This window comes from Oncorhynchus mykiss, chromosome 30 (genome assembly GCF_013265735.2).
Source record: "Oncorhynchus mykiss isolate Arlee chromosome 30, USDA_OmykA_1.1, whole genome shotgun sequence".
In the NCBI taxonomy this organism is placed as follows: Eukaryota; Metazoa; Chordata; class Actinopteri; order Salmoniformes; family Salmonidae; genus Oncorhynchus; species Oncorhynchus mykiss.
This window is the reverse complement of record NC_050570.1, coordinates 4970372-4996486: the sequence shown is the minus strand read 5'-3', so window position 1 is coordinate 4996486 and position 26115 is coordinate 4970372. Positions and strand designations below refer to the sequence as shown.

Sequence of the window (26115 nt, the reverse complement as noted above, 5' to 3'; positions counted from 1 at the left end):
TAACAGATGATATCTAACAATTTCACAACAAAACCTAATATCTAACAAATTCCACAACAAAACCTAATACACACAACCTAGTAAATGGATGGGATGAGAATAGATACAGTTGAAGTAGGAAGTTTACATACACTTAGGTTGGAGTCATTATAACTCTTTTTTTCAACCACTCCACAGATTTCCTGTTAACAAAACTATTGTTTTGGCGAGTCGGTTCTGACATCTACTTATTAGTGCATTATTCTCTTTCATTTAAGTTGCTTCATTTGTCTGGAAGCAAGACGATGTCCGCGACGGGGGCTGGTTCTCTCTTCATAATCAGTGATTGTCTGTAGACCCTGCCACATACGTCTTTGTGTTTGGGCCGTTGATTTGCGACATTTTACTCCGAAAATGTATGAAAATTTTACAAAAAAAGTTCTGACACTAAAAATATACATTTCAAGAAATGGGACCATTAACATTTTGGTAAAAATATGAATTATTTTAACATATTGGAGCATGCATGGTCCATATTATCAGATGTGCTACATCATATGGCCCAAATATATCAATATCACCTGTAGTCCAACTGATGCAGCACTGTGGCTATAAATAAATTAGGCTGAAGCATGGGGTCGGCTTCATTTACCTCATTAGACACATCCTGATTGTTAATAATATTGTAAATATGAATATTCACTCAAAATTACATTAAAAAAAAATAAACAAATACTACTACAAAAAGGATGTCTTTGCCCAAAACGGCATTTGTAAAATGATGCCACACTCGCAATTGCATGAGTAGACAAACGTGATAGCAATGTAAAAAGAAAAGGACAAAACTGCTTTTCAAAATACCAAAATGAACATGGAGACTAGGGGGAACATGGAGACTAGGGGGAACATGGAGACTAGGGGGAACATGGAGACTAGGGGGAACATGGAGACTAGGGGGAACATGGAGACTAGGGGGAACATGGAGACTAGGGGGAACATGGAGACTAGGGGGAACATGGAGACTAGGGGGAACATGGAGACTAGGGGGAACATGGAGACTAGGGGGAACATGGAGACTAGGGGGAACATGGAGACTAGGGGGAACATGGAGACTAGGGGGAACATGGAGACTAGGGGGAACATGGAGACTAGGGGGAACATGGAGACTAGGGGGAACATGGAGACTAGGGGGAACATGGAGACTAGGGGGAACATGGAGACTAGGGGGTAACTGAACATTGCCAAAATGAACATGGAGAAGTGTGAGCAACAAAATCAAGCAGTTCAGATCAACAGAGAAAATGATTTGGTAATATATTATATTTAGTCTGTATTAGACTGACATCTCCAAACCAAACTGTTATTGAAGATCTACACTTCTCCAGAATCCATATAGGATGGAAATCCATCCATTTCTGCAGGTGAGTAACAATATATAAATATATATATAAATAAATATATATGTAAATAAATATATTATATATATATTTTTTTTTATATTATATTATATATATATTTTTATATTATATATATATATATATATATATTTTTTTACCTCACAGTCTCTTTTGTTATTGGTTGTACAGTTTGGAAGGCGGTAGCCGGCCCCTTCTCAAGTTTGTCACAGTTCCACTGCTGTCCTTCATGTGAACAACGTAAAATGACCATCTTCAGAAGCGTGGACATGTTCTACTCATTTTATTCAAGAGAATTTTTGAAATGTATACAACATTTATATAAAAAAATACAATATATATATATATATATATATATATATATATATATATATATATATATATATATATATATATATATATATATATATATATATATATATATATATATATATATATATATATATATATATATATATATATATATAAAATGGTTTGCTACATTTCTTGCACTTATCTGCAGTCACTTCAGGTGTCCGTCAACCAGAGGGTTCTATAATATAACACATGCAAAAGAACAAAAACGCAACAAAAATACAATATAAAACCCATTCTATCCCAGTTCCCAGTGTTTAAATGGGCAGAGCCTCCATTTTAGGAGGAGAGTACCAGATACCAGAACTGGTACGTTTGAGGTAACGAGGTTTGTTCTTGTAGAAGATGTGGTTCAACATTGGAGGTTCAATCTCTCCATAGTGACAGTCCACGTCCGTTGGGTTGAAATATTGCCTCTTCATGGACTGTTTCAGCTGGTCGCCTAGAGGGGAGTACAGGTTTGCTTTAATAATATGGGGGGGGGGGGGGGGGGGGGGCTTGCGGTAAAGAAATACATGCACAGAACATGATACGGCTCATTCCAGCTGGATCCAAGGGGAGTGGAACAGATGGTTACCTATGGATCCACAGCCTGTGTTATAACTCAAGGTAAGTTACCCAACATCAGGTTTAAAAGTAGACTTAGCAATATGTCATAATACACAGTGGGGCCAATTCCTGCTTATAGAAAACAAGAATTGAAATTTACCCAAGACGGCCACTATTGGTTCTTTCCAATATGACCCTGGCTTGATGTGGAAATGGCTCATTTTAGAATCAAGAGACTTAAAAAAATATATATATATATATATATATTTTCACTAAGAATCCTCGTCGATTATGTTTTAATTTATACCGATTATGTTGTAATTTATACCGATTGTGTTATAATTTATACCGATTGTGTTATAATTTATACCGATTGTGTTATAATTTATACTGATTATGTTATATTGCAGTTTTAACCGTCTTTGGAGGACAGTAAAATAAAAATAGAGAGTTTCTCCTCAACGTACCCTTGGCCCATTTGGGAATGGGTTTCCTTGGTTTTAACTGTCTTTGGAGGACAGTAAAATAAAAATAGAGAGTTTCTCCTCAACGTACCCTTGGCCCATTTGGGAATGGGTTTCCTTGGTGCCGACTCATCATCAGTAGAGTCCTCACTGTTCTGATCCATCCCATAGTCCTCGGCGTTGGTGTTGAGAACAACGGGCTTGTCGCCCCCCTTAGGAGTGATCTCATACGACTGCGGAGACTGCTTGATATCTGCAGTGCGGTTGATTAATCCTCCCTTCCCTACGGGCGTCTTCGTCGTGGGCCATGGGAGAACATGAAGGTATAATATGGATACATTTTCTATTAAAAATAATTATTATGCCCCAATTAAACAAAGGAGGCTCTGTGCAGACCGACTAAACAAAGGAGGCTCTGTGCAGACCGACTAAACAAAGGAGGCTCTGTGCAGACCGACTAAACAAAGGAGGCTCTATGCAGACCGACTAAACAAAGGAGGCTCTGTGCAGACCGACTAAACAAAGGAGGCTCTGTGCAGACCGACTAAACAAAGGAGGCTCTGTGCAGACCGACTAAACAAAAGAGGCTCTGTGCAGACCGACTAAACAAAGGAGGCTCTGTGCAGACCGACTAAACAAAGGAGGCTCTGTGCAGACCGACTAAACAAAGGAGGCTCTATGCAGACCGACTAAACAAACAGGGCTCTATGCAGACCGACTAAACAAAGGAGGCTCTGTGCAGACCGACTAAACAAAGGAGGCTCTGTGCAGACCGACTAAACAAAGGAGGCTCTATGCAGACCGACTAAACAAAGGAGGCTCTGTGCAGACCGACTAAACAAAGGAGGCTCTGTGCAGACCGACTAAACAAAGGAGGCTCTGTGCAGACCGACTAAACAAAGGAGGCTCTATGCAGACCGACTAAACAAAGGAGGCTCTGTGCAGACCGACTACACAAAGGAGGCTCTGTGCAGACCGACTACACAAAGGAGGCTCTGTGCAGACCGACTAAACAAAGGAGGCTCTGTGCAGACCGACTAAACAAAGGAGGCTCTGTGCAGACCGACTAAACAAAGGAGGCTCTGTGCAGACCGACTAAACAAAGGAGGCTCTGTGCAGACCGACTAAACAAAGGAGGCTCTGTGCAGACCGACTAAACAAAGGAGGCTCTATGCAGACCGACTAAACAAAGGAGGCTCTATGCAGACCGACTAAACAAAGGAGGCTCTATGCAGACCGACTAAACAAAGGAGGCTCTATGCAGACCGACTAAACAAAGGAGGCTCTGTGCAGACCGACTAAACAAATGAGGCTCTATGCAGACCGACTAAACAAAGGCTCTATGCCTTTCTCAGAAGTAGAGCTAGCTCTAGCTGTTATCCAGTGACCTTTCCACATCAGTTACCCCCTAGTCTCCTCACCTCAACTTCAGCAGTCAGGTGACTCGTGGCAACAGTGGTGGCAGCCTCCGTTTCTGTCTGTCTGGCTGCTTCTCTGTGTCTCTCCTCCTCCGCTCGCCTCTGCTGTTCCTCCTGGTGGGTAGAACATACAAACTATTTAGTAAATAATACATAGAAAAAAAAGGTAAGAGAATCAGCTGTACATGTGATAGAAGAATGCACTGTGCATGCAGAGGGTTGCAATTCCATTGAATTGGGGATAGTTCAATCAAGACCTAGAATTGCCTTGTGTATCCCTCAAAAAAGGTTCACTGTTATAAGTTACATTTTTTGATGAATTTAAGCAAAATTCCCAGGTTTAACTTCACATGGAAAAATTCCGGAAATTTAAATCGGAAAGTTTCCAACCCTTTCTTTGCAACCCTAGTCGGTTCCCCTAAAGCATGACTTACCCTCCTCCTCCTCCTCTCCTTCATCCTCAACTCTTTCCTCTCTCTCTCTCCGGCAGCTCTGTCCACGTCTCTCTGAAGAGCAAACGTCTGTTCCCTCTTCACCCGATCCCTGAAACACACCATTTTCAGTAACAGCCATCTGTCTCCACAACAGAAATAACATTCCTGCTATCTAATTTGTTTTAAATTATATACAATGAGTAAAAATATCAACACGTAAAGTGTTGGCCCTATGTTTCACGAGTTGAATTATAAAATGCCTGAAATTTTCCTAGAGCACAAAAAGCTTATTTCTCTCAAATGTTGTGCACAAATGTGTTTACATCCCTGTTAGTGAGCATTTCTCCTTTGTCAAGATAATCCATCCACCTGACAGGTTTGGCATATCAAGAAGCTGAATAACCATGATAATTACACAGGTGCACCTTGTGCTGGGGACATTAAAAGGCCATTAAATGCCACAGATGTCTCAAGTTGAGGGAGTGTGCAGTTGGCATGCTGACTGCAGGAATGTCCACAGGAGCTGTTTTTTATTTTACATTTTATTTTACCAAGTAAGTTGACTGAGAACACGTTCTCATTTACAGCAACGACCTGGGGAATAGTTACAGGGGAGAGGAGGGGGGATGAATGAGCCAATTGTAAGCTGGGGACAATTAGGTGGCCATGATGACCATGAGGAAAATGGTGGTCATACCAGATACTTACTGGTTCTGATCCACTTTAAAACAAAAATAAAACATTTAAAAAGGTATCTGTGACCAACTGTATTCCCAGTTATGTGAAATTTAATAGACCGATGACCTTTTATGAACTGTAACTCAGGTTAAATCTTTGAAATTGTTGCATGTTGCGTTTAATATTATTTGACTTGTGTAGTTCGCTATGGGGAAATGTACCTTTCAGCTGCATCTCGTCTCTCTCTCTCCTGTTCTTCCTCCATTGCTAGTCGGGCCTCAGCCATCTTGCGAGTCCTCTCCTGTTCTTCCTCCATTGCTAGTCGGGCCTCAGCCATCTTGCGAGTCCTCTCCTGTTCTTCCTCCATTGCTAGTCGGGCCTCAGCCATCTTGCGGGTCCTCTCCTGTTCTTCCTCCATTGCTAGTCGGGCCTCAGCCATCTTGCGAGTCCTCTCCTGTTCTTCCTCCATTGCTAGTCGGGCCTCAGCCATCTTACGAGTCCTCTCCTGCTCCTCTTCTGCTCTCCTCTTAGTCTGCAGCTCCTGGTGACGCTTCTTCTCCTCCTCCTCCTGGGGGGGGACGACGACGACGACAAGGATTACATTAACAACCCACCCCTGCCTTAAAGAGATTTGTATTCAATTCCAGATCAACCCCTAGGCAGGTCTGAGATGATTGGATAGGTAGTAGCTTCGGCTTGCCCTCTAATAGGCCAGTCACCTATCCAATCCTAGAGCAGGGTCTCCCAAACCCTGGGTGCACGTTCAGTTTTTTTCAAATAACCAAAGCTTAAACTACGCCACTTAATATAATGTTTACATACCCTACATTACTCATCTCATATGTATACGTATATACTGTACTCTATATCATCTACTGCATCTTTATGTAATACATGTATCACTAGCCACTTTAAACTATGCCACTTTGTTTACATACCCTACATTACTCATCTCATATGTATATACTGCACTCGATACCATCTACTGCATCTTGCCTATGCTGCTCTGTACCATCACTCATTCATATATCTTTATGTACATATTCTTTATCCCTTTACACTTGTGCGTATAAGGTAGTAGTTGTGGAATTGTTAGGTTAGATTACTCGTTGGTTATTACTGCATTGTCGGAACTAGAAGCACAAGCATTTCGCTACACTCGCATTAACATCTGCTAACCATGTGTATGTGACCAATAAAATGGGATTATTTGAATCAGCTGTGTAGCGCTATGGAAAGAAAAGGAAAAAAAAACACCCAGGGGTGGGGACAGGACCAAGAGCAGAGATCATCCAACTTTTTCCCCTGAGTCACGATCACTTTGAGTCAAACTGCAAGCGGAGATCTACTGCTCAGATTGGTTTTTTGTTTTTTTTAATATACGTGTGTTGGCAGTGCTGAATAACAACAGCAGTGTTTTGCTGTCTCTCTAGTCATTGTTTTAAAAAAAGGTTTTACATTTTTCCAGTGTCAACTTTGCTGTGAGTTCAAGGCGTCTTTTAATATTCAAGAAAGCTCTGCACAGTTATCTGATTGGCGAACGGTAGGCCTATAGGTGCGCTTGATTTGCTCTCAGGGCCTGCTGGATAGGCAGAGTTCTACCTTCAGACATATGAAATGGTTCAAAAAGAAATGGGAACACTTTGCCTTCACCGCACCAGGGCTGCTGAATCAAATGCACCTACCACCAACAGCACAAAAATGAGAGAAAACAATAGCAATGGAATTATTATTTTTTTTTACAGAAATGTTTGTCGATCGACTAGAAACGCCTTGGAGATCGACCAGTCGATCGACTAGAAACGCCTTGGAGATCGACCAGTCGATCGACTAGAAACGCCTTGGAGATCGACCAGTCGATCGACTAGAAACGTCTTGGAGATCGACCAGTCGATCGACTAGAAACGCCTTGGAGATCGACCAATCGATCGACTAGAAACGCCTTGGAGATCGACCAGTCGATCGACTAGAAAACGCCTTGGAGATCGACCAGTCGATCGACTAGAAACGCCTTGGAGATCGACCAGTCGATCGACTAGAAACGCCTTGGAGATCGACCAGTCGATCGACTAGAAACGCCTTGGAGATCGACCAGTCGATCGACTAGAAACGCCTTGGAGATCGACCAGTCGATCGACTAGAAACGCCTTGGAGATCGACCAGTCGATCGACTAGAAACGCCTTGGAGATCGACCAATCGATCGACTAGAAACGCCTTGGAGATCGACCAGTCGATCGACTAGAAACGCCTTGGAGATCGACCAGTCGATCGACTAGAAACGCCTTGGAGATCGACCAGTCGATCGACTAGAAACGCCTTGGAGATCGACCAGTCGATCGACTAGAAACGCCTTGGAGATCGACCAGTCGATCGACTAGAAACGCCTTGGAGATCGACCAGTCGATCGACTAGAAACGCCTTGGAGATCGACCAGTCGATCGACTAGAAACGCCTTGGAGATCGACCAGTCGATCGACTAGAAACGCCTTGGAGATCGACCAGTCGATCGATGGGAAAACAAAATGAGTGGATGGTCATGGGGCCAGAACATAAATTACAAATCATTTGAAGAATGCAAATTGACCACAAGTACCCCAAACAGATATTTGGCTAAAACAATCATTTCAAACCTTGCTCACATCCTAAATATATGATATTTTTGCATCTCTATGTGTGGTAATACTTTGGAACAGATTACCTAAATTAAAGTAGCTTGTTTGGTGTTTTTAACAGTCTTATGTCCAACAATAAAATAAAAAATATATGTTATTACACTTTTTTTGTTCAGAAAACTTGGTGGGGGGGTCAAATATAAATCACCTCATATTCGCCTCATATTCACATCATATTCGGCCATATTCGGCCAGTTAGGACCTTGGGGGGACAAGGGGTTGATTTGACATAGCCAGGGATGCAATTACAATATATTTATATTATTTTACCAGGTAAGTTGACTGAGAACACATTCTCATTTACAGTAATGACCTGGGGAATAGTTACAGGGGAGAGGATGAGCCAATTGTAAGATGAGGATGATTAAGTGAACGTAATGGTAAGAGGGACAGATTGGGAATTTAGTTAGGACGCCAGGGTTAACACCCCCTACTCTTACGATAAGTACCATGGGATCTTTAGTGACCACAGAGAGCCAGGAGACCCGTTTAACGTCCCATCCGAAAGACAGCACCCTACACAGGGCAATGTCCTAATCACTGCCCTGGGGCAAATTAGGATTTTTTTTTTTAGACCAGAGGAAAGAGTGCCTCCTACTGGCCCTCCAACACCACTTCCAGCAGCATCTGGTCTCCCATCCAGGGACCGACCAGGACCAACCCTGCTTAGCTTCAGAAGCAAGCCAGCAGCATCTGGCCTCCCATCCAGGGACTGACCAGGACCAACCCTGCTTAGCTTCAGAAGCAAGCCAGCAGCATCTGGTCTCCCATCCAGGGACCGACCAGGACCAACCCTGCTTAGCTTCAGAAGCAAGCCAGCAGCATCTGGCCTCCCATCCAGGGACCGACCAGGACCAACCCTGCTTAGCTTCAGAAGCAAGCCAGCAGCACCTGGTCTCCCATCCAGGACCAACCCTGCTTAGCTTCAGAAGCAAGCCAGCAGCATCTGGTCTCCCATCCAGGGACCGACCAGGACCAACCCTGCTTAGCTTCAGAAGCAAGCCAGCAGCATCTGGTCTCCCATCCAGGGACCGACCAGGACCAACCCTGCTTAGCTTCAGAAGCAAGCCAGCAGCATCTGGTCTCCCATCCAGGGACCGACCAGGACCAACCATGATTAGCTTCAGAAGCAAGCCAGCAGTGGGATGCAGGGTGGTATGCCGCTGGCATTATAAACAACATATAAAATATAAACCAAACAATGTCAGGATATATTTGTCTCACAGCTTGTTGAATCTTCTTCCTCTTCCTCCTCCTCCTCAGTTCCAGCTCGTCCTGGCGTTTGGCGGCCACCTTCTCCTTGGCTTTCTCCTCTGCCATGTGCTCCACTTGCAGCTGGGGAACAACAGGGGAAATGGTTGAGCACTTTTGCGTTAATAAATACAACACAGTTCTGCTTCTCATAAAAATCTAATTCAAGTTAATTGTCAAGCTCTCCTACTGTGTCGTGTTTCTCAATCTGGAGAATCTTCTTATCTTTCTGTTCCTCCTTCACCCGGGCCTCGACTACCCTCCGCAGCCGTTCATCCCTCTTCTTCTTCTTCATCTCCTCCTGTTTTCTCCTCTTCTCTTCCTCCATCTTCTTCCTCCCCCTCTCCTCTTCTTGCTCTTGCTTCTTCTTCAGTGCTTCCAGTTTCAGGCATTCTCTTTCCTAGAAATCCAAAAACACACTGATGTCATTGAGGAATCAGCTCTCCTAGTACATTGACAGTTTCCCATGCATTCTAGTGGCAACTCATTGGGGACTGAGTGAAAGCAGTGGTAGTATTTATTTATTTGTTTATTTGTTAAATGGGACGATAAGTGGAAAGGGAAAAGTGAGTAAGATTATTATGACTAAAAGGCACCATGGGTGATTTCTGAAATAGAATCCATCAAGATGTGCCTTAAAAAAAAGATTTGCAGAGTAAAACTCCATGTATTTCAATGATAACCATTTAGTTGGCGAGGAGGGAACGTATGTGCTTTAGGCTCATGCAGCAAATGCCTTAAAACAAGTTAGACATAAACCCTTTGGAACCTAACACCATTGTTACAGATGGGGAGGGAGGAAGGAGGGGGGGCGGACGGACGGACAAGTAGAGCTGTACCAGTGAAGTGACAGACGAAACACACCCCCACATATCCCACTAGATTCCTCTGATACGTACCACAAGACCACTGCCCGACTGTAGATGGGACCGGGAGAGAAAGACCCAGTTAACAAGGCTGCATATGTTCTGGTAAGATTGGGATTCATGTTTTTAAAAATCACACTAAAATCCTTTTGGCTCAAGATGAAGCCTAGTGGTTAGAGCGTTGGGCCAGTAACCGAAAGGTTGCAAGATCAAATCCCCGAGCTGACAAGGTAAAAAATCTGTCGTTCTGACCCTGAACTGTTCCTAGGCCATCATTGTAAAATAAGAACGCGTTCTTATTAACTGACTTGCCTAGTTAAATAAAGGTAAAATAAAATCATTTAACTTTTAATTCCATCTTCCATTGAGGAAATAATCTCCTAAATTGCTTTGCCACACCGCAGAGACTATGACTGTAGAGACGCTTTTGATGACTTGTGATTGGCCAACGACAATAGTGTTTACCTGTTATCCACAACTGGCAATCCCCGCTGTAATCTACCGTGAAGACAAAAAAAAAATCCAAAACTGGAGATTTAAAAACGATGGTCCCCACCACTCGACATCCTACAGAACAAGTTCTTAGCTCAGATTTACTCGAGGCAACGGCATACAACACAGCATAGGCATTACCTATAGGCCTAGTGTTTATATGAAGCAAAAATTATGTATTTATTCTGGTTCACAGCGCGGACTGAACAGATGTCCTCGTGGCGAACGGTTCAATACGTTACACTTAACAGTTTTATGAGATGTGATCAGGACAACATTCTGGCAAAGGGATAGGTCAGTTATGGAATAAGGGCCGAGGGGGTGTGGTTTATGGCCAATATACCACGGCAAAGGGCTGTTGGAAGGCACGACGCCAACCGACCATATATCACAAACCCACGAGGTGCCTTATTGCTTTTATAAACTGGTTACCAACGTAATTAGAAAAAAAACAAGAAAATGTTTTGCCACACTCATACATCACGGCTGTCAGCCAATCAGCATTCAGGCATTTGAACCACCCAGTTTATAATTTTAAATTATATATGAGCGGAGGACGTCCGATAAGGAGGACTTCCTTATTCCTCAGGAAGTAGCACATCCCAAGGGCTCCTAAATAAAACAATGAAGAAAAATAAAAAACCGAACCTTGAGGTCGACTCTGTCCGGCGTGGTGTGTTGAATGAAGGGCTTCATGACCGTGCTGCGTCCCAGAGACCCAGGGTTCATCGGCATCATCTGGTTCTTCTGGACCGTGTGGAGAAACGACCTCACGTTGGGCCTCACCTACAGTAGACAACAAAAACAAAACACACAGGCTGAATTTACTACATCAGGGTCTATAGAATAGAAAGTAGCCTACACATGACACTATGATAAAAAACCCTTTAACCCCTGTGGAATAAATAGCCCACTCTGTGCCAGACAAGCTAGAGGGAAAACATGATTGGAAAATGTCATTACAACAAATATACAACCGCAAAATGGTTTAAAATGTCATTACAACAAATATACAACCACAAAATGGTTTAAAATGACATTACAACAAATATACAACCACAAAATGGTTTAAAATGTCATTACAACAAATATACAACCACAAAATGGTTTAAAATGTCATTACAACAAATATACAACCGCAAAATGGTTTAAAATGACATTACAACAAATATACAACCACAAAATGGTTTAAAATGACATTACAACAAATATACAACCACAAAATGGTTTAAAATGACATTACAACAAATATACAACCACAAAATGGTTTAAAATGACATTACAACAAATATACAACCGCAAAATGGTTTAAAATGACATCAATTCCAATGTTTGTTTTTTTGCACACTAGGAAGACCTACATTTTTCACTCAAAACACTTTTGAAACATTTAAAAAAAAAATAACATTGCTATATCCAAAAGAGATATGTATATCCAAAAGAGAGCCTTATGTCTTAGTTCTTACACTCTGGCTCTTCTTGAGGGGTGAAGGCTTCTTCCCGGGGGTCTGGAAGTCCTCTTTAGCTTCCGCTGCTACTCTTCGCTTGGCACTGAGACGAGGACCCAGACTTGATGGTGACTGCTTACCGCTGCCATCTAGGAATGAATGGAATAAGGACGTTAACCACCAAGAAATCTAATAAAAAAAATTCTTATTGCTTGCGCACACACACACACACACACACACACACACGGCAGATATTAAATTGCAGGTGCAGCAAAAAAAATGTGTTTCTTGCTCCAACAGTGCAGTAATAATGAACAATACACAAATCGCCAAAGAGAAACTAAATTAAGAAATATAAGAAGAGTCCGGGAATATAGATAAGATGGAGTGTAGAGCAGTAGTTATACAAGATGGCGTGTAGAGCAGCAGTTATACAAGATGGCGTGTAGAGCAGCAGTTATACAAGATGGTGTGTAGAGCAGTAGTTATACAAGATGGTGTGTAGAGCAGCAGTTATACAAGATGGCGTGTAGAGCAGCAGTTATACAAGATGGTGTGTAGAGCAGTAGTTATACAAGATGGCGTGTAGAGCAGTAGTTATACAAGATGGCGTGTAGAGCAGTAGTTATACAAGATGGCGTGTAGAGCAGTAGTTATACAAGATGGTGTGTAGAGCAGCAGTTATACAAGATGGTGTGTAGAGCAGCAGTTATACAAGATGGTGTGTAGAGCAGTAGTTATACAAGATGGTGTGTAGAGCAGTAGTTATACAAGATGGCGTGTAGAGCAGTAGTTATACAAGATGGTGTGTAGAGCAGCAGTTATACAAGATGGCGTGTAGAGCAGTAGTTATACAAGATGACGTGTAGAGCAGCAGTTATACAAGATGGCGTGTAGAGCAGTAGTTATACAAGATGGTGTGTAGAGCAGTAGTTATACAAGATGGTGTGTAGAGCAGTAGTTATACAAGATGGTGTGTAGAGCAGCAGTTATACAAGATGGCGTGTAGCGCAGCAGTTATACAAGATGGCGTGTAGCGCAGCAGTTATACAAGATGGCGTGTAGAGCAGCAGTTATACAAGATGGCGTGTAGAGCAGCAGTTATACAAGATGGCGTGTAGAGCAGCAGTTATACAAGATGGTGTGTAGAGCAGTAGTTATACAAGATGGTGTGTAGAGCAGCAGTTATACAAGATGGGGTGTAGAGCAGCAGTTATACAAGATGGGGTGTAGAGCAGTAGTTATACAAGATGGTGTGTAGAGCAGCAGTTATACAAGATGGTGTGTAGAGCAGCAGTTATACAAGATGGTGTGTAGAGCAGTAGTTATACAAGATGGTGTGTAGAGCAGCAGTTATACAAGATGGTGTGTAGAGCAGCAGTTATACAAGATGGTGTGTAGAGCAGCAGTTATACAAGATGGTGTGTAGAGCAGCAGTTATACAAGATGGAGTGTAGAGCAGCAGTTATACAAGATGGTGGGTAGAGCAGCAGTTATACAAGATGGCGTGTAGAGCAGTAGTTATACAAGATGGTGTGTAGAGCAGCAGTTATACAAGATGGTGTGTAGAGCAGCAGTTATACAAGATGGCGTGTAGAGCAGTAGTTATACAAGATGGTGGGTAGAGCAGCAGTTATACAAGATGGTGGGTAGAGCAGCAGTTATACAAGATGGTGTGTAGAGCAGCAGTTATACAAGATGGTGTGTAGAGCAGTAGTTATACAAGATGGGGTGTAGAGCAGCAGTTATACAAGATGGCGTGTAGAGCAGCAGTTATACAAGATGGCGTGTAGAGCAGCAGTTATACAAGATGGCGTGTAGCGCAGCAGTTATACAAGATGGTGTGTAGTGTAGCAGTTATACAAGATGGTGTGTAGAGCAGCAGTTATACAAGATGGCGTGTAGCGCAGCAGTTATACAAGATGGCGTGTAGAGCAGCAGTTATACAAGATGGTGTGTAGAGCAGCAGTTACACAAGATGGTGTGTAGAGCAGCAGTTACACAAGATGGTGTGTAGAGCAGCAGTTATACAAGATGGTGTGCATAAACAGTATATGAATAGAAATGGTGTACAGCAGTAGTTATTTAGGATGAGCCTCGACTACAGTGCATTTCAGAAAGTATTCAGACCCCTTCCACATTGTTACATTACAGCCTTATTCCAAAATATATATTTTGAATTGTTTTCCCCTCAAATCTACACAATACCCCATAACGACAAAGCGAAAAACAGAAGGGCCTTGGTCAGGGATGTGACCAAGAACACGGTGGTCATGCTGACAGAGCTCCTCTGTGGAGGAGGAGCTCCTCAATCAGGCCTTTATGGTAGAGTGGCCAGATGGAAGCCACTCTTCAGTAAAAGAAACATGACAGCCCACTTGCAGTTTGCCAAAAGGCACCTAAAGGACTCTGTGACCATGAGATTCTCTGGTCTGATGAAACCAAGATTCAACTCTTTGGCCTGAGTGCCAAGCATCCCGTCTGGAGGAAACCTGATACCATCCCTATGGTGAAGCATGGTGGTGGCAGCATCATGCTGTGGGGATGTTTTTCAGCGGCAGGGAGACTAGTCAGGATGGAGGGAAAGAGGAATGGAGCAAAGTACAGAGAGATCCTTGATGAAAATCTGCCCCAGAGCGCTCAGGACCTCAGACTGGGGCGAAGGTTCAACTTCCAACAGGACAACGACCCTAACCACACAGGAGTGGCTTCGGGACAAGCCTCTGAATGTCCTTGAGTGGTCCATGCAGAGCACGGACTTAAACCCGATCAAACATCTCTGGAGAGACCTGAAAATTGATGTGCAGCAACACTCCCCATCCAACCTGACAGGATCTGCAGAGCAGAATGGTAGAAACTCCCAAAATATAGGTATGCCAAGCTTGTAGCGTCATACACAAGACAACTCAAGGTTGTAATCCCTGTCAAAGGTGATTCAACAAAGTACTGAGTAAAAGGGTCTCAATACTTATGGAAATGTGATATTTCAGAGAAAGTGAAATATTCCTCTATATTAAAAAAGACCAGCAGTAAATCATAACGCAAGCTTATGGACACACTTTGTATTTCATTGAAGCTGCAGTGCTGGTTGTAGCATGAGCGGAAGTAGGGAGAATGCAAATGTTATGGCTGTTTAACAGTGTTGACAGTGCTGATCAACAACTTAAACATGAGCTAAACGCATAAACAGCAGCTTGTTACTGCATTCGTTGAGTCTTGTCATGATTTTATTCATTTTGGAATCTCACATGATCAACTTTGCTGTGCATTCAAAGCTTCTTTTTACAGTTTATGGCACGAGGAAACTCCAGACACGGGGATCTGAGCCATCGGATTAGCCAGTGGTAGGCCTATAGGTTCACTTGATTTCCTTTCTGGGCTTGTTGGGTAGGCGTAGTTCTACCTTCAGACACATGAAATGGTTAAAAAAAATGGGAACACTTTGCCTTCCCGGCACCAGGGCTGCTGAATCAAGTGCACCTACCACCAACAGTACAAAACAAATGAAAAATAATACGAACGCAAGGCTTTATCGTTGTTTTTTTTAATAGAAATTTTTGGTAATCAACTAGGAATGGCTTGGTGACCACTGGTCTAGGGTGTTGGGTAAGGTGGAGGTGATTATGATCCTCAACTTGCCTCACAAAGCAGTTCATGATGACAGAAGTAGTGAGTGGGTAAAGGAACAATGGTGGACATCTTGAAGCAAGTGAGGACAACACACTGGGATAGGGGCTGCCGCCTGGGCCGGCAGCCTTAAAATGTCTTAGTCACACCGTCTGAGGAGAATGAGAGCTCAGTCCTCGTGAGCGGCACTTGTTTCCTTGAAAATGGGCAAAGAAGGTGCTTAGCTTGTCCAGGAGCAAGGCGCCGGTGGCACGATGTTGTTGGTTATCCCTTTATAACCTGTGATTGTCTGGAGTCCATGCCACATACATCTCGTGTCTGAGCCGTTGAATTGCGGCTCCACTTTGTCCCTGTTCTGTCATTTTGCCTGTTTGTTTGCCTGAACAGAGGGCATAGCTGGTCTGTTTGTACACGCCCATGTTCCCAGTTACCTTGTCGTGGTTAAATGCCGTGGTTCGCACTTTCAGTTTTGTGTGAATGCTGCCATCAATCCATGGTTTTGATAAGTTCTAATCACAGTAGGAACAAAATCCTCTAAGCACTTCCTGATTAACTCAGTCACCGAGTGTATATGTAAATACTATTTTCAGAGGCTACCCGGAACATATCCCAGTCCACGTGATCAAAACAATCTTGAAACATAGATTACAAATTGGTCAGACCAATGTTGAACAGCCCTTACCACGGGTACTTCCTGTTTAAGTTTCTGCCTATATGAGAGGAGGAGCAAAATGGAGGTGTGATCCGATTTGCCGAAGGGAGGGCCTTGTAGCCGCCCAAGAAGGGGGAGTTGCAAAGGACAAGATTGCTCGATGAGCGAGTAGCACAGGAGACGTACTGATGAAACTTCAGTAGAGTATTCCTTAATTCAAGAAAGCAGCTACAATAAATGTGGCCTCAGGTTATGCAGTTTCCAGTTTGCACAAAGTCCAGTGTAGTTCCGTGACAGGCATCGGGGGGAATATACACGGCAGTAACTATAACCAAAGTAAATTATCTCGGGAGGTAACGAGGTAGGCATTTGATGGTGAGGTATTCCAAATCAGGAGAACAAGAGGACTTGAGTTCCTATATGCGATCACACCATGAGTAGTTAATCATGAAACATACACCTCTACATTTCTTTATCCCCCTAGAGAGTTTATTTTTCCCCGTCTGCGCAATAGACAGAGAACCCCGCTGGTTGAACAGACGGGGACAGTATATCGGGAGAGAGCCACGATTCTGTAAAACAGAGTATGCAAGAGTCCCCAATGTCTCTCTGGAAGGAGATCCTCGCCCCGAGATCGTCTACTCTGTTGTCCAGGGTTACGTTAGTGAGTAGTATGCTCTGAAGCGCCTCCTGAGTCAGACTAAAAGCCCACTCCAATACTTCACGGATCTGTTGTGAGAGCGATGACACCAAATTTAACACACCTGCTCCCCGTTCACACCTGAGACCTTGTATACTGTGTGCGTGTGTGTGTGTATATATGTATAGGTTTTAAAAATAGGTTATATTTGACAAAATTCTATGACATACACTAAAGGCATTGTTGGCAGAATAGATGGATGCAGTTCAATGCATGATTAATAAAATTCACCAATACATTTCTTGGTGGTCCAACAACTATTGCAATCAGGTTTTAAATCCCAGCTGGCCTGGTACATTATTTGCTGCTTCCATTCAGGATGCACGGTTTCAGTTTTAATGACCGAGTTTAAATCATGTAAATTAGGCTGGGAACGTCAATACAATCAAACTAGCAAGGGTAATGATCACAACTCAGTCATAACATCACTAATAGTCTAGCTTATCTATTTATTTAGCAGACTAAAAAAACACAGAGCCTAACGTTAGCTAGCGGCAGGGAGGATGTCATGTAATTGGAGTGGTTGAGTAAAATACTTATTTTCCCACTAAGTTTTTCGGTGGCTACAGCTAGAGATGCAGGTTAGCTAGCAAGAAATGTGAATCGCTTTGCTAGCAAGCTAGCTATGCTGAACGAATGTTAGCCAGATTGAATTTATGAAAACACTCTGGCTATCTAATCTGATTTCAGAGCACTCTAGTCTGGGTTTGCCAGAGCTCAGAATACCCATGAATTTACAAACGCGCAATACCCGCTGAATATGAACGCTGCGGGTAAACGTTTGCAGAGCCTATCCAGCTCTGCTAGGGTGAGTAAAATGGTCAGAGTGAGGTGTTCTCTCATTTCTGTCTGGAAGTAGCTAGCCAACTTTAGCCAGTTAGGTTGGATGCTTGACTGCCGTTAGAGTTAGACTTGGATCAACCCTACTCCTCGGCCAAAAGGTCCAGTGACATTAGTGCCGTGTGCGCTCTGATTTGACCAAGCAGACGAGGCTCTGATTTGACCAAACCGACGAGGCTCTGATTTGACCAAACCGACGAGGCTCTGATTTGACCAAACCGACGAGGCTCTGATTTGACCAAACCGACGAGGCTCTGATTTGACCAAACCGACGAGGCTCTGATTTGACCAAACCGACGAGGCTCTGATTTGACCAAACCGACGAGGCTCTGATTTGACCAAACCGACGAGGCTCTGATTTGACCAAACCGACGAGGCTCTGATTTGACCAAACCGACAAGGCTCTGATTTGACCAAACCGACAAGGCTCTGATTTGACCAAACCGACAAGGCTCTGATTTGACCAAACCGACAAGGCTCTGATTTGACCAAACTGACAAGGCTCTGATTTGACCAAACCGACAAGGCTCTGATTTGACCAAACCGACAAGGCTCTGATTTGACCAAACAGACAAGGCTCTGATTTGACCAAACAGACAAGGCTCTGATTTGACCAAACAGACAAGGCTCTGATTTTAGGAATGACCAGAGTGCACTCTGACACACTGGAGGCAATTTACGACCGCACCCTTAGTTTCCAATCAAAATGTTTTCTGGCATTGATCAAATGAGTGGGCAGGCAGGGAAGTGTTTTTACAGACACATATGATTACACAGGTTAGAACCAATGCATTTACTTCCTTGTTGTTTCCACTCCCCGTTTGAACAGGGTCATTAGGGGAAAACGTGATTGGGTGTGTGGTACGACGCAGCTTTGTTATGATGCACGACACAGATTTGGTAGGTGTGTCAGTCTTGCCTTGCTGATGGTGGTGATGTGTGGCATGATATGGTGGTGATGGTGCTGTGTGTTATGGAGGTGATGGTGCTGTGTGATATGGTGATGATGGTGTGAGGTATGGTGGTGGTGGTGTGGTGATGGTGTGAGGTATGGTGGTGGTGTGAGGTATGGTGGTGGTGTGAGGTATGGTGGTGGTGTGAGGTATGGTGGTGGTGTGAGGTATGGTGGTGGTGTGAGGTATGGTGGTGGTGTGTGGTATGGTGATGTGTGGTAGAGAGACAGGTATAATCGTCTGTACCTGATCCAGAGCCTGGTGTGCCAGTCTTGGCCTTGTTGATGATCGAGGCTGGTGTTGGCATGGTGGAAGGTGTCTGGGCCACCGAGCGAGTGAAACAACGAACCGCAACACTAACAGCCCCTTGGTGGTTCGACACCATGTTAAACCAAAATAAGAGATGAGTTTAGACCATAAATTTCACTACGATACGGTCAATATATTTACATGTGGAGAACACAAGAAAATGGTAAAAGCTAGATAGACATGGTATAAATTACTAAACAGGGGTTGTCAGGATACCTGAATTTTGACTTCGATAACAGGTTTTGTGTCATGATACCAAAAAACACAACAACAAAAAGAAAGAATTAAGACTGGGCGTAACAGATTACAAGGGGAAACCCAGTAGGGTTGGGCGATATATAGAGTTATATTTGATTAATTGGAATATACACTACCAGTCAAAAGTTTTAGAGCACATCATTCAAGGGTTTTTCTTTATTTTTACTATTTTCTACATTGTAGAATCAAAACTATGAAATAACACATGGAATCATGTAGTAACCCAAAAAAAAAAAGTGTTACAATATATCTTGATTTGTTTATATTCGAGATTCTTCAAAATAGCCATCCACTTTGCCTTGACAACTTTGCACACACTTGGCATTCTCTTAATCAGCTTCATGAATGCATTTCAATTAACAGGTGTGCCTTAAATGTTACATTTGTGGAATTTCTTTCCTACGTTAATGCGTTTGAGCCAATCAGTGGTGTTGTGACAAGGTAGGGAGAATGTCATGACTCTCCTGTGAAGATCTGAGGGATCAGGTTACAGTGTGGGGGGGGGTCGGCTGTTTTATGGTTAGTCATAAAATACGCTGCCCCTATGCTCTGTAGTGTTCGAGATTGGAATGTAAACTGTGGAACAGAGAGATTCTTGGACATCAAAAGTTTGACTAATTAAACAATATTTATATTTTTTGAGAACGTGGGAGTGGTCCGTGGACACTTAAAGAACAATCATGACGAGTGTCTCTCATTTGGTGATCTCATGAAGGACTGAAAACGCACAACTGTATCTCTTAATGTGTACAATTCCCAGGTTTACATCTAGATGTCGGATAAAATGAGTAAATATTAAACTATTTGGGAGAAGATGGGTTTCTCAAACGACTGCCTCGCCTGGTTCACCAACTACTTCTCAGACAGAGTTCGGTGTGTCAAATCGGAGGGCCTGTTGTCCAGACCACTGACAGTCTATGGGGGTGCCACAGTTTTCAATTATCAGGCCGACTCTTTTCTCTGTATATATCAATGATGTCTCTCTCGCTGCTGGTGATTCTCTGATCCACCTCCACGCAGACGATACCATTCTGTATACATCTGGCCCTTCTTTGGACACAGTGCTAACAAACCTCCAAGCGAGCTTTAATGCCATACAACACTCCTTCCGTGGCCTCCAATTGCTCTTAAATACAAGTAAAACTAAGTGCATGCTCTTCAACCGATTTTTTGCCCGCACCCTCCCGCCCGAACTAGCATCACTACTCTGGACTAGAGGTCGACCAATTAGGATTTTGCAACTCCGATATCAATTATTGGAGGACCAAAAAAAGCCGATAACCGATTACTCAGACAATTTTTTTGGTTATTTATATATATAATAAAAATAATGACAATTACAACAATACTGAATGAACACTTATTTTAACTTAATATAATACATCAATAAAATATATTTAGTCTCAAATAAAATAGTGAAACATGTTCAATTTGGTTTAAATGATGCAAAAACACAGAAAGTGGAAGTGCAATATGTGCAAATGTAAAAAAAGCTAACGTTTCAGTTCTTTGCTTAGAACATATGAAAGCTGGTGGTTCGATATTCCCAGGTAAGAAGTTTTAAGTTGTAGTTAATATAGTATTTATAGGACTATTTCTCTCTATACCGTTTGTATTTCATAGACCTTTGACTATTGGATGTTCTAATAGGCACTTTAGTGTTGCCAGCCTAATCTCGGGAGTTGATAGGCTTGAAGTCATAAACAGCGCTGTGCTTCAAGCATTGCAAAGAGCTGATATTCAAACATCACTTTCCTGCGTTTGCTGAATGCTTACGAGCCATGCAGCTTAATCGTTCAACCTCTAGTTTGTTTGTTATGTAATTCTGTGTGATTATTTAGTGAGTAAATAAATAATTAAGCCAATTTGTATATCGCTGATTCATATTTAGGCTAGGGTTCGTGCAGATATCCAAGGGTTTGTGACATTCAGTATCTGAAGAGTTAGTTGGGAAATTGACACTATAAACATGTTCCCGTGGTGCCCCGACTTCCTGGTTAATTAAAGTTACATGATTAGTTTAAAATCGGTAGTTAAATTGATTTGATAATATACAGTCTTCACATTTAATGATAGTCCAGACACAACAGGGGTATAGAGAAGACAGCCCTATTTGGTAAAAGACCAAGTCCATATTATGGCAAGAACAGCTCAAATAAATGAGAAACCACAGTTAAACAAAATGTATATTTTATATTTGAGATTCTTCAAAGTAGCCACCCTTTGCCTTGATGACACCTTTGCACACTCTTGGTATTCTCTCAACCAGATTCATGAGGTAGTCACCTGGAATGCATTTCAATTAACAGGTGTGCCTTCTTAAAAGTTAATTTGTGGAATTTCTTTCCTTCTTAATGTGTTCGAACCAATTAGTTGTGTTGTGACATCTTATTAAATTATGTCCATATTATGGCAAGAACATCTCAAATAAGCAAAGAGAAACGAGAGTCCATCATTACTTTAAGACATGAAGGTCAGTCAATACGGACAATTACGAACTTTGAAAAGGTTCTTCAAGTGCAGTCACAAAAACCATCAGGCGCTATGATGAAACTGGCTCCCATGGGAACCGCCACATGAAAGGAAGACCCAGCGTTACCTCTGCTGCAGAGGATAAGTTCATTAGAGTTACCAGCCTCAGAAATTGCAGCCCAAATAAATGCTTCAGAGTTCAAGTAACAGACACATCTCAACATCAACTGTTGCAAAGAAACTACTACTAAAGGACACCAATAGTAATTGACTTGCTTGGGTCAAGAAACACGAGCAATGGACATCAGACTGGTGGAAAATTGTCCATTGGTCTGGAGTCCAAATTGGAGATCTTTGGTTCCAACCGCCGTGTCTTGGAGACGTGGTGTGGGTGAACAGATGATCTCCGCACGTATATTTCCCACCGTAAAGCATCTACTATGGGAATGCGCCAGTATTTAGTTAGCATTAAAAATATATATATTCTTGGGAAAGAAATAGCGCCCCTTCTGTGCACTGCCAGTAATACCCTGGTATGGTACAGGAACAGCATGAACATCTGGATACCACCAAACCGTATGTAGCCGATGTGAAATGACTAGCTTAGTTAGCGGTGGTGCGCGCTAATGACGTTTCAATCGGTGACGTCACTTGCTCTGAGACCTTGAAGTAGTGGTTCCCCTTGCTCTGCAAGGGCCGCGGCTTTTGTGGAGCGATGGGTAACGACGCTTCGAGGGTGACTTGACTGTGTGCAGAGCGTCCCTGGTTCACGCCCAGGTCGGGGCGAGGGAACGGACGTAAAGTCTGTACTGTTAGACGTACATCAACTCTATTCACAGTGTAATGGCACAACGCAACAGGTCATATTTCATCACTCACCAAGCCCGCTGACGTTACTGCTGCAGGTGGAGCTGCCCAGCCGAGCCTTCTTCAGGAAGGATCTCCTGGAGGCCCTACGGACAGACTCCTGGGTCATGCTGTTTCTCAGCCCTGCCAGGGAGAGCCGCACAGAGCTCCGTCTGGGGCCGAAGTGCGTGGCAGCAGCAATGACTATCTTAATGGCGGCGCGGCCTGGAGAGCGCTCTGCGTTGGGGTTCATCTGGAGCTCTGCAGACTGCCGCTCGGAGGCTGAGATCTTAACTACGGCTTTAGTTATGTGGCTTTGGGTCAGAGGGGGGCGACGGGGTGTGAAACATGGGGGCTGGAAGGAGTCTGAGCTGGACTCCCCCCTCTTACTCTCAGCCTCCTCCTCCAGGATCTGGCTGATGGAGCGAGACACCTGCTGCTGTGCCTCCTCCAGCTGGAAGGAGGAGGTCTGAGCAGCTCCTTTGTGGGTGCTGCGTACAGGTGATGCCACCTCAGGCTGGGTGGTCTGTTTGGTTCTGCGAGCGCGTGAGGGTTTGACCAGCTCTTCCCTTGTGACTGGGGACCCTCCTTCATCCTCTGCTATCAGGTTCAGGGAGGTGGACACGGAGGAGCGACGCAGGTCGCTGCGCTTTCCCTTGGAGAAGCTGCAGGAGGGAAATGAGAGAGAGAGACACAGACTGTTTATTGTAACGCATTGTCAGCACCATTACACACCAGGTTAAGTTCCTGGTACATGCAAATGTGTTGAGGAATAACAGTGATTCTGATAACTGTACAACATTTTTATTTTACCAGGTAAGTTGACTGAGAACACATTCTCATTTACAGTAAAGACCTGGGGAATAGTTACAGGGGAGGGGAGGGGGGGTGAATGAGCCAATTGTAAGATGAGGATGATTAGGTGACCGTGATGGTATGAGGACCAGACTGGGAATTTAGTCAGGACACCGGGGTTAACACCCCTACTCTAACAATAAGTACCATGGGATCTTTAGAGACCACAGAGAGTCAGGACACCCGCTTAACATCCTATCTGAAAGACAGCACCCTACACAGGGCAATGTCCCTGATCACTGCCCTGGGGCATTGGGATGTTCTTTTAGACCAGAGGAAAAAGTGCCTCCTACTGGCCCCCCAACACCACTTCCAGCAGCATCTGGCCTCCCATCCAGGGACCGACCAGGACCAACCCTGCTTAGGTTCAGAAGCAAGCCAGCAGCATCTGTCTCCCATCCAGGGACCAACCAGGACCAACCCTGCTTAGCTTCAGAAGCAAGCCAGCAGCATCTGGTCTCCCATCCAGGGACCGACCAGGACCAACCCTGCCTAGCTTCAGAAGCAAGCCAGCAGCATCTGGTCTCCCATCCAGGGACCGACCAGGACCAACCCTGCTTAGCTTCAGAAGCAAGCCAGCAGCATCTGGTCTCCCATCCAGGGACCGACCAGGACCAACCCTGCTTAGGTTCAGAAGCAAGCCAGCAGCATCTGGTCTCCCATCCAGGGACCGACCAGGACCAACCCTGCTTAGCTTCAGAAGCAAGCCAGCAGCATCTGGTCTCCCATCCAGGGACCGACCAGGACCAACCCTGCTTAGGTTCAGAAGCAAGCCAGCAGCATCTGGTCTCCCATCCAGGGACCAACCCTGCTTAGCTTCAGAAGCAAGCCAGCAGCATCTGGTCTCCCATCCAGGGACCGACCCTGCTTAGCTTCAGAAGCAAGCCAGCAGTGGGATGGCGCTGGCATAAAACAGTATCACTATGATTAACGTGAAGGATCATAAATGAAAAGGTTATACTGAGACATGTCTGGACAGGACACAACACAGGAGCCTACCGTCAAGGCAAATAAACTGGATAACCTACCGTCTCTTGTTGCGATTTTCATTCTGACCCACAGATAGACGTTTCCTACGGTTGCGCTTCTTCTGTGATGGAGTCTTTGGCATCAATTCCAGTTCTGCACTAAAGTCACTGAGACAGGAAGAAAACTAAAATGTTAATATGAATGACTCCAGAAAGAAAGGTCAACAGCTGTAGGATGAATTCCTTCCTTCTGCCAATCATTACTTTACAGAATTAAAAATGACACAAAAAAAATAACTAAAAGTGTGTCTATGACAACGGTGGGTTCTTTATCCTCCCACCTTGAGAATATGCGGTTGGCTTCGTGCTGGATCTCAAACAGCCACACCATGTGGTCATTTTCAATTTCATTGGCAAACGCTTGTATTTTCACATCGAACATCTGCAGCAGGGTGCGTGTTGAGGACAGTACAGAGCTCATAGTCGCTGTCTGTGAAAGATCGGTTTCAAAAAAAATTACTGATTATTACATATTTGGTGGGATGTGTTAAACCTCCTCTCGTAGATAAATTAATCGTTTCTCCCATCTAAAATGGGCTATCTAGGAAGGACAATAAACAAAAATAGTTGTTTAGTGAACATAATATCGCACAAGATATTAAACGTAACTTTCATGCTTTGTAACCAAATATTGCAGATAACATTAAACATGACATCAAATGACACACAAAGAATAAACAAAGTGATACGACAACCATCCAGACAATTCATGACAATAATTTAAAAAAACATGTACAAAACAAATATGCATTGTATCAAATGTTAGCAAATGTGGGATTTATCATTACAAATTGGCTAACAAGTGAACTAGATCATTTTAATTTGAGCTATTCCGTACATTTCCACAATGTGGCCTCCAATGGTCATGAATCTATCATGCAGTTTAAAAAATATATACGAAGTAAATAAATATGTTGAAGAAACAGAAATCTAACTAATGCCGGTTTGGACAAAATAGCGAGTTGATAAAATGTTAGCTGCCCGGTGTATTTATAGCGAATGTAGGCTAAACCTTATTTAGGGCAAATACAACTCGCATACCATAACACTCTTCCGGGTTCGACAAAATACAATCCGTTTCGCTGAGATAGCAGTTCACTCTACACTGCAGATGATTTCGATAATGTTCATAAAAGTATTCGTCGTATAATCCACCATTATCATTCTCTGCGCAACATAATAGTCAGTCTTTCCTCCAATTTGATTTCAACACCCGCTGAAACCCGTTTAAATTGTTCTAAACAGTCTGAGCCAATTGGGGACTAGTTTGTAATACCGAACCCCAGTCTGCTCCTCCCCATAGCCAATAAAACCCGAGAGCACATGTCCGGGCTCGTACGCTGAGGGGATTCGATTATCTGGCCCGGGTTACACCGCTAGGAGGAGTTTGTATCCGGTGAACGAATGTGATTGCGTTCGTTTTGGCCCCTTTCAAAGCCCACTGGGAAGTCGGCTCAAAACCTTAGTGATGTAGCCTAGGCTAGATTAAGCACGTGGACTGATAAAGGCATTACTTGTCGTGATGTATGTCTTGTCCTATATTTGTATTTAATT

The 26115-nt window shown here is 43.4% G+C and overlaps 1 protein-coding gene across 3 annotated transcripts; it reads right to left on the bottom strand.

Moving 5' to 3' along the window:
* Positions 1 to 1662: 1662 nt before the first annotated feature.
* On the bottom strand, positions 1663 to 25826 carry LOC110521176 (inner centromere protein A). Of its 3 annotated transcripts, XM_036969189.1 has the most exons (15): positions 25603 to 25826; positions 24843 to 24991; positions 24562 to 24669; positions 22712 to 23343; positions 12040 to 12170; positions 11222 to 11359; positions 10115 to 10132; positions 9406 to 9615; positions 9189 to 9299; positions 5797 to 5859; positions 5513 to 5643; positions 4614 to 4722; positions 4183 to 4293; positions 2853 to 3054; positions 1663 to 2190 (listed from the first exon to the last, which is right to left on the bottom strand). In XM_036969189.1, exons 1-15 carry the CDS (start codon positions 25603 to 25605, stop codon positions 2006 to 2008), a joined length of 2301 nt encoding a protein of 766 aa, XP_036825084.1. In that variant the 5' UTR covers positions 25606 to 25826; the 3' UTR covers positions 1663 to 2005. The 3 variants fall into 3 exon arrangements, with proteins under 3 accessions (XP_036825084.1, XP_036825082.1, XP_036825083.1); XM_036969187.1 differs by having other exon boundaries at positions 5513 to 5859; positions 25603 to 25822; XM_036969188.1 differs by lacking the exon at positions 10115 to 10132 and having other exon boundaries at positions 5513 to 5859; positions 25603 to 25823.
* Between the last annotated feature and the right edge of the window lie 289 nt (positions 25827 to 26115).

Excerpts from the sequence above, each read along its gene's own strand:
- LOC110521176 (XM_036969187.1), bottom strand. Across the intron at positions 24,670-24,842 it reads GCCAACCGCATATTCTCAAG|TGACTTTAGTGCAGAACTGG; the intron begins GTGGGAGGATAA and ends TTCCTGTCTCAG. Across the intron at positions 4,723-5,512 it reads AGACGAGATGCAGCTGAAAG|GGATCGGGTGAAGAGGGAAC; the intron begins GTACATTTCCCC and ends GGTGTGTTTCAG.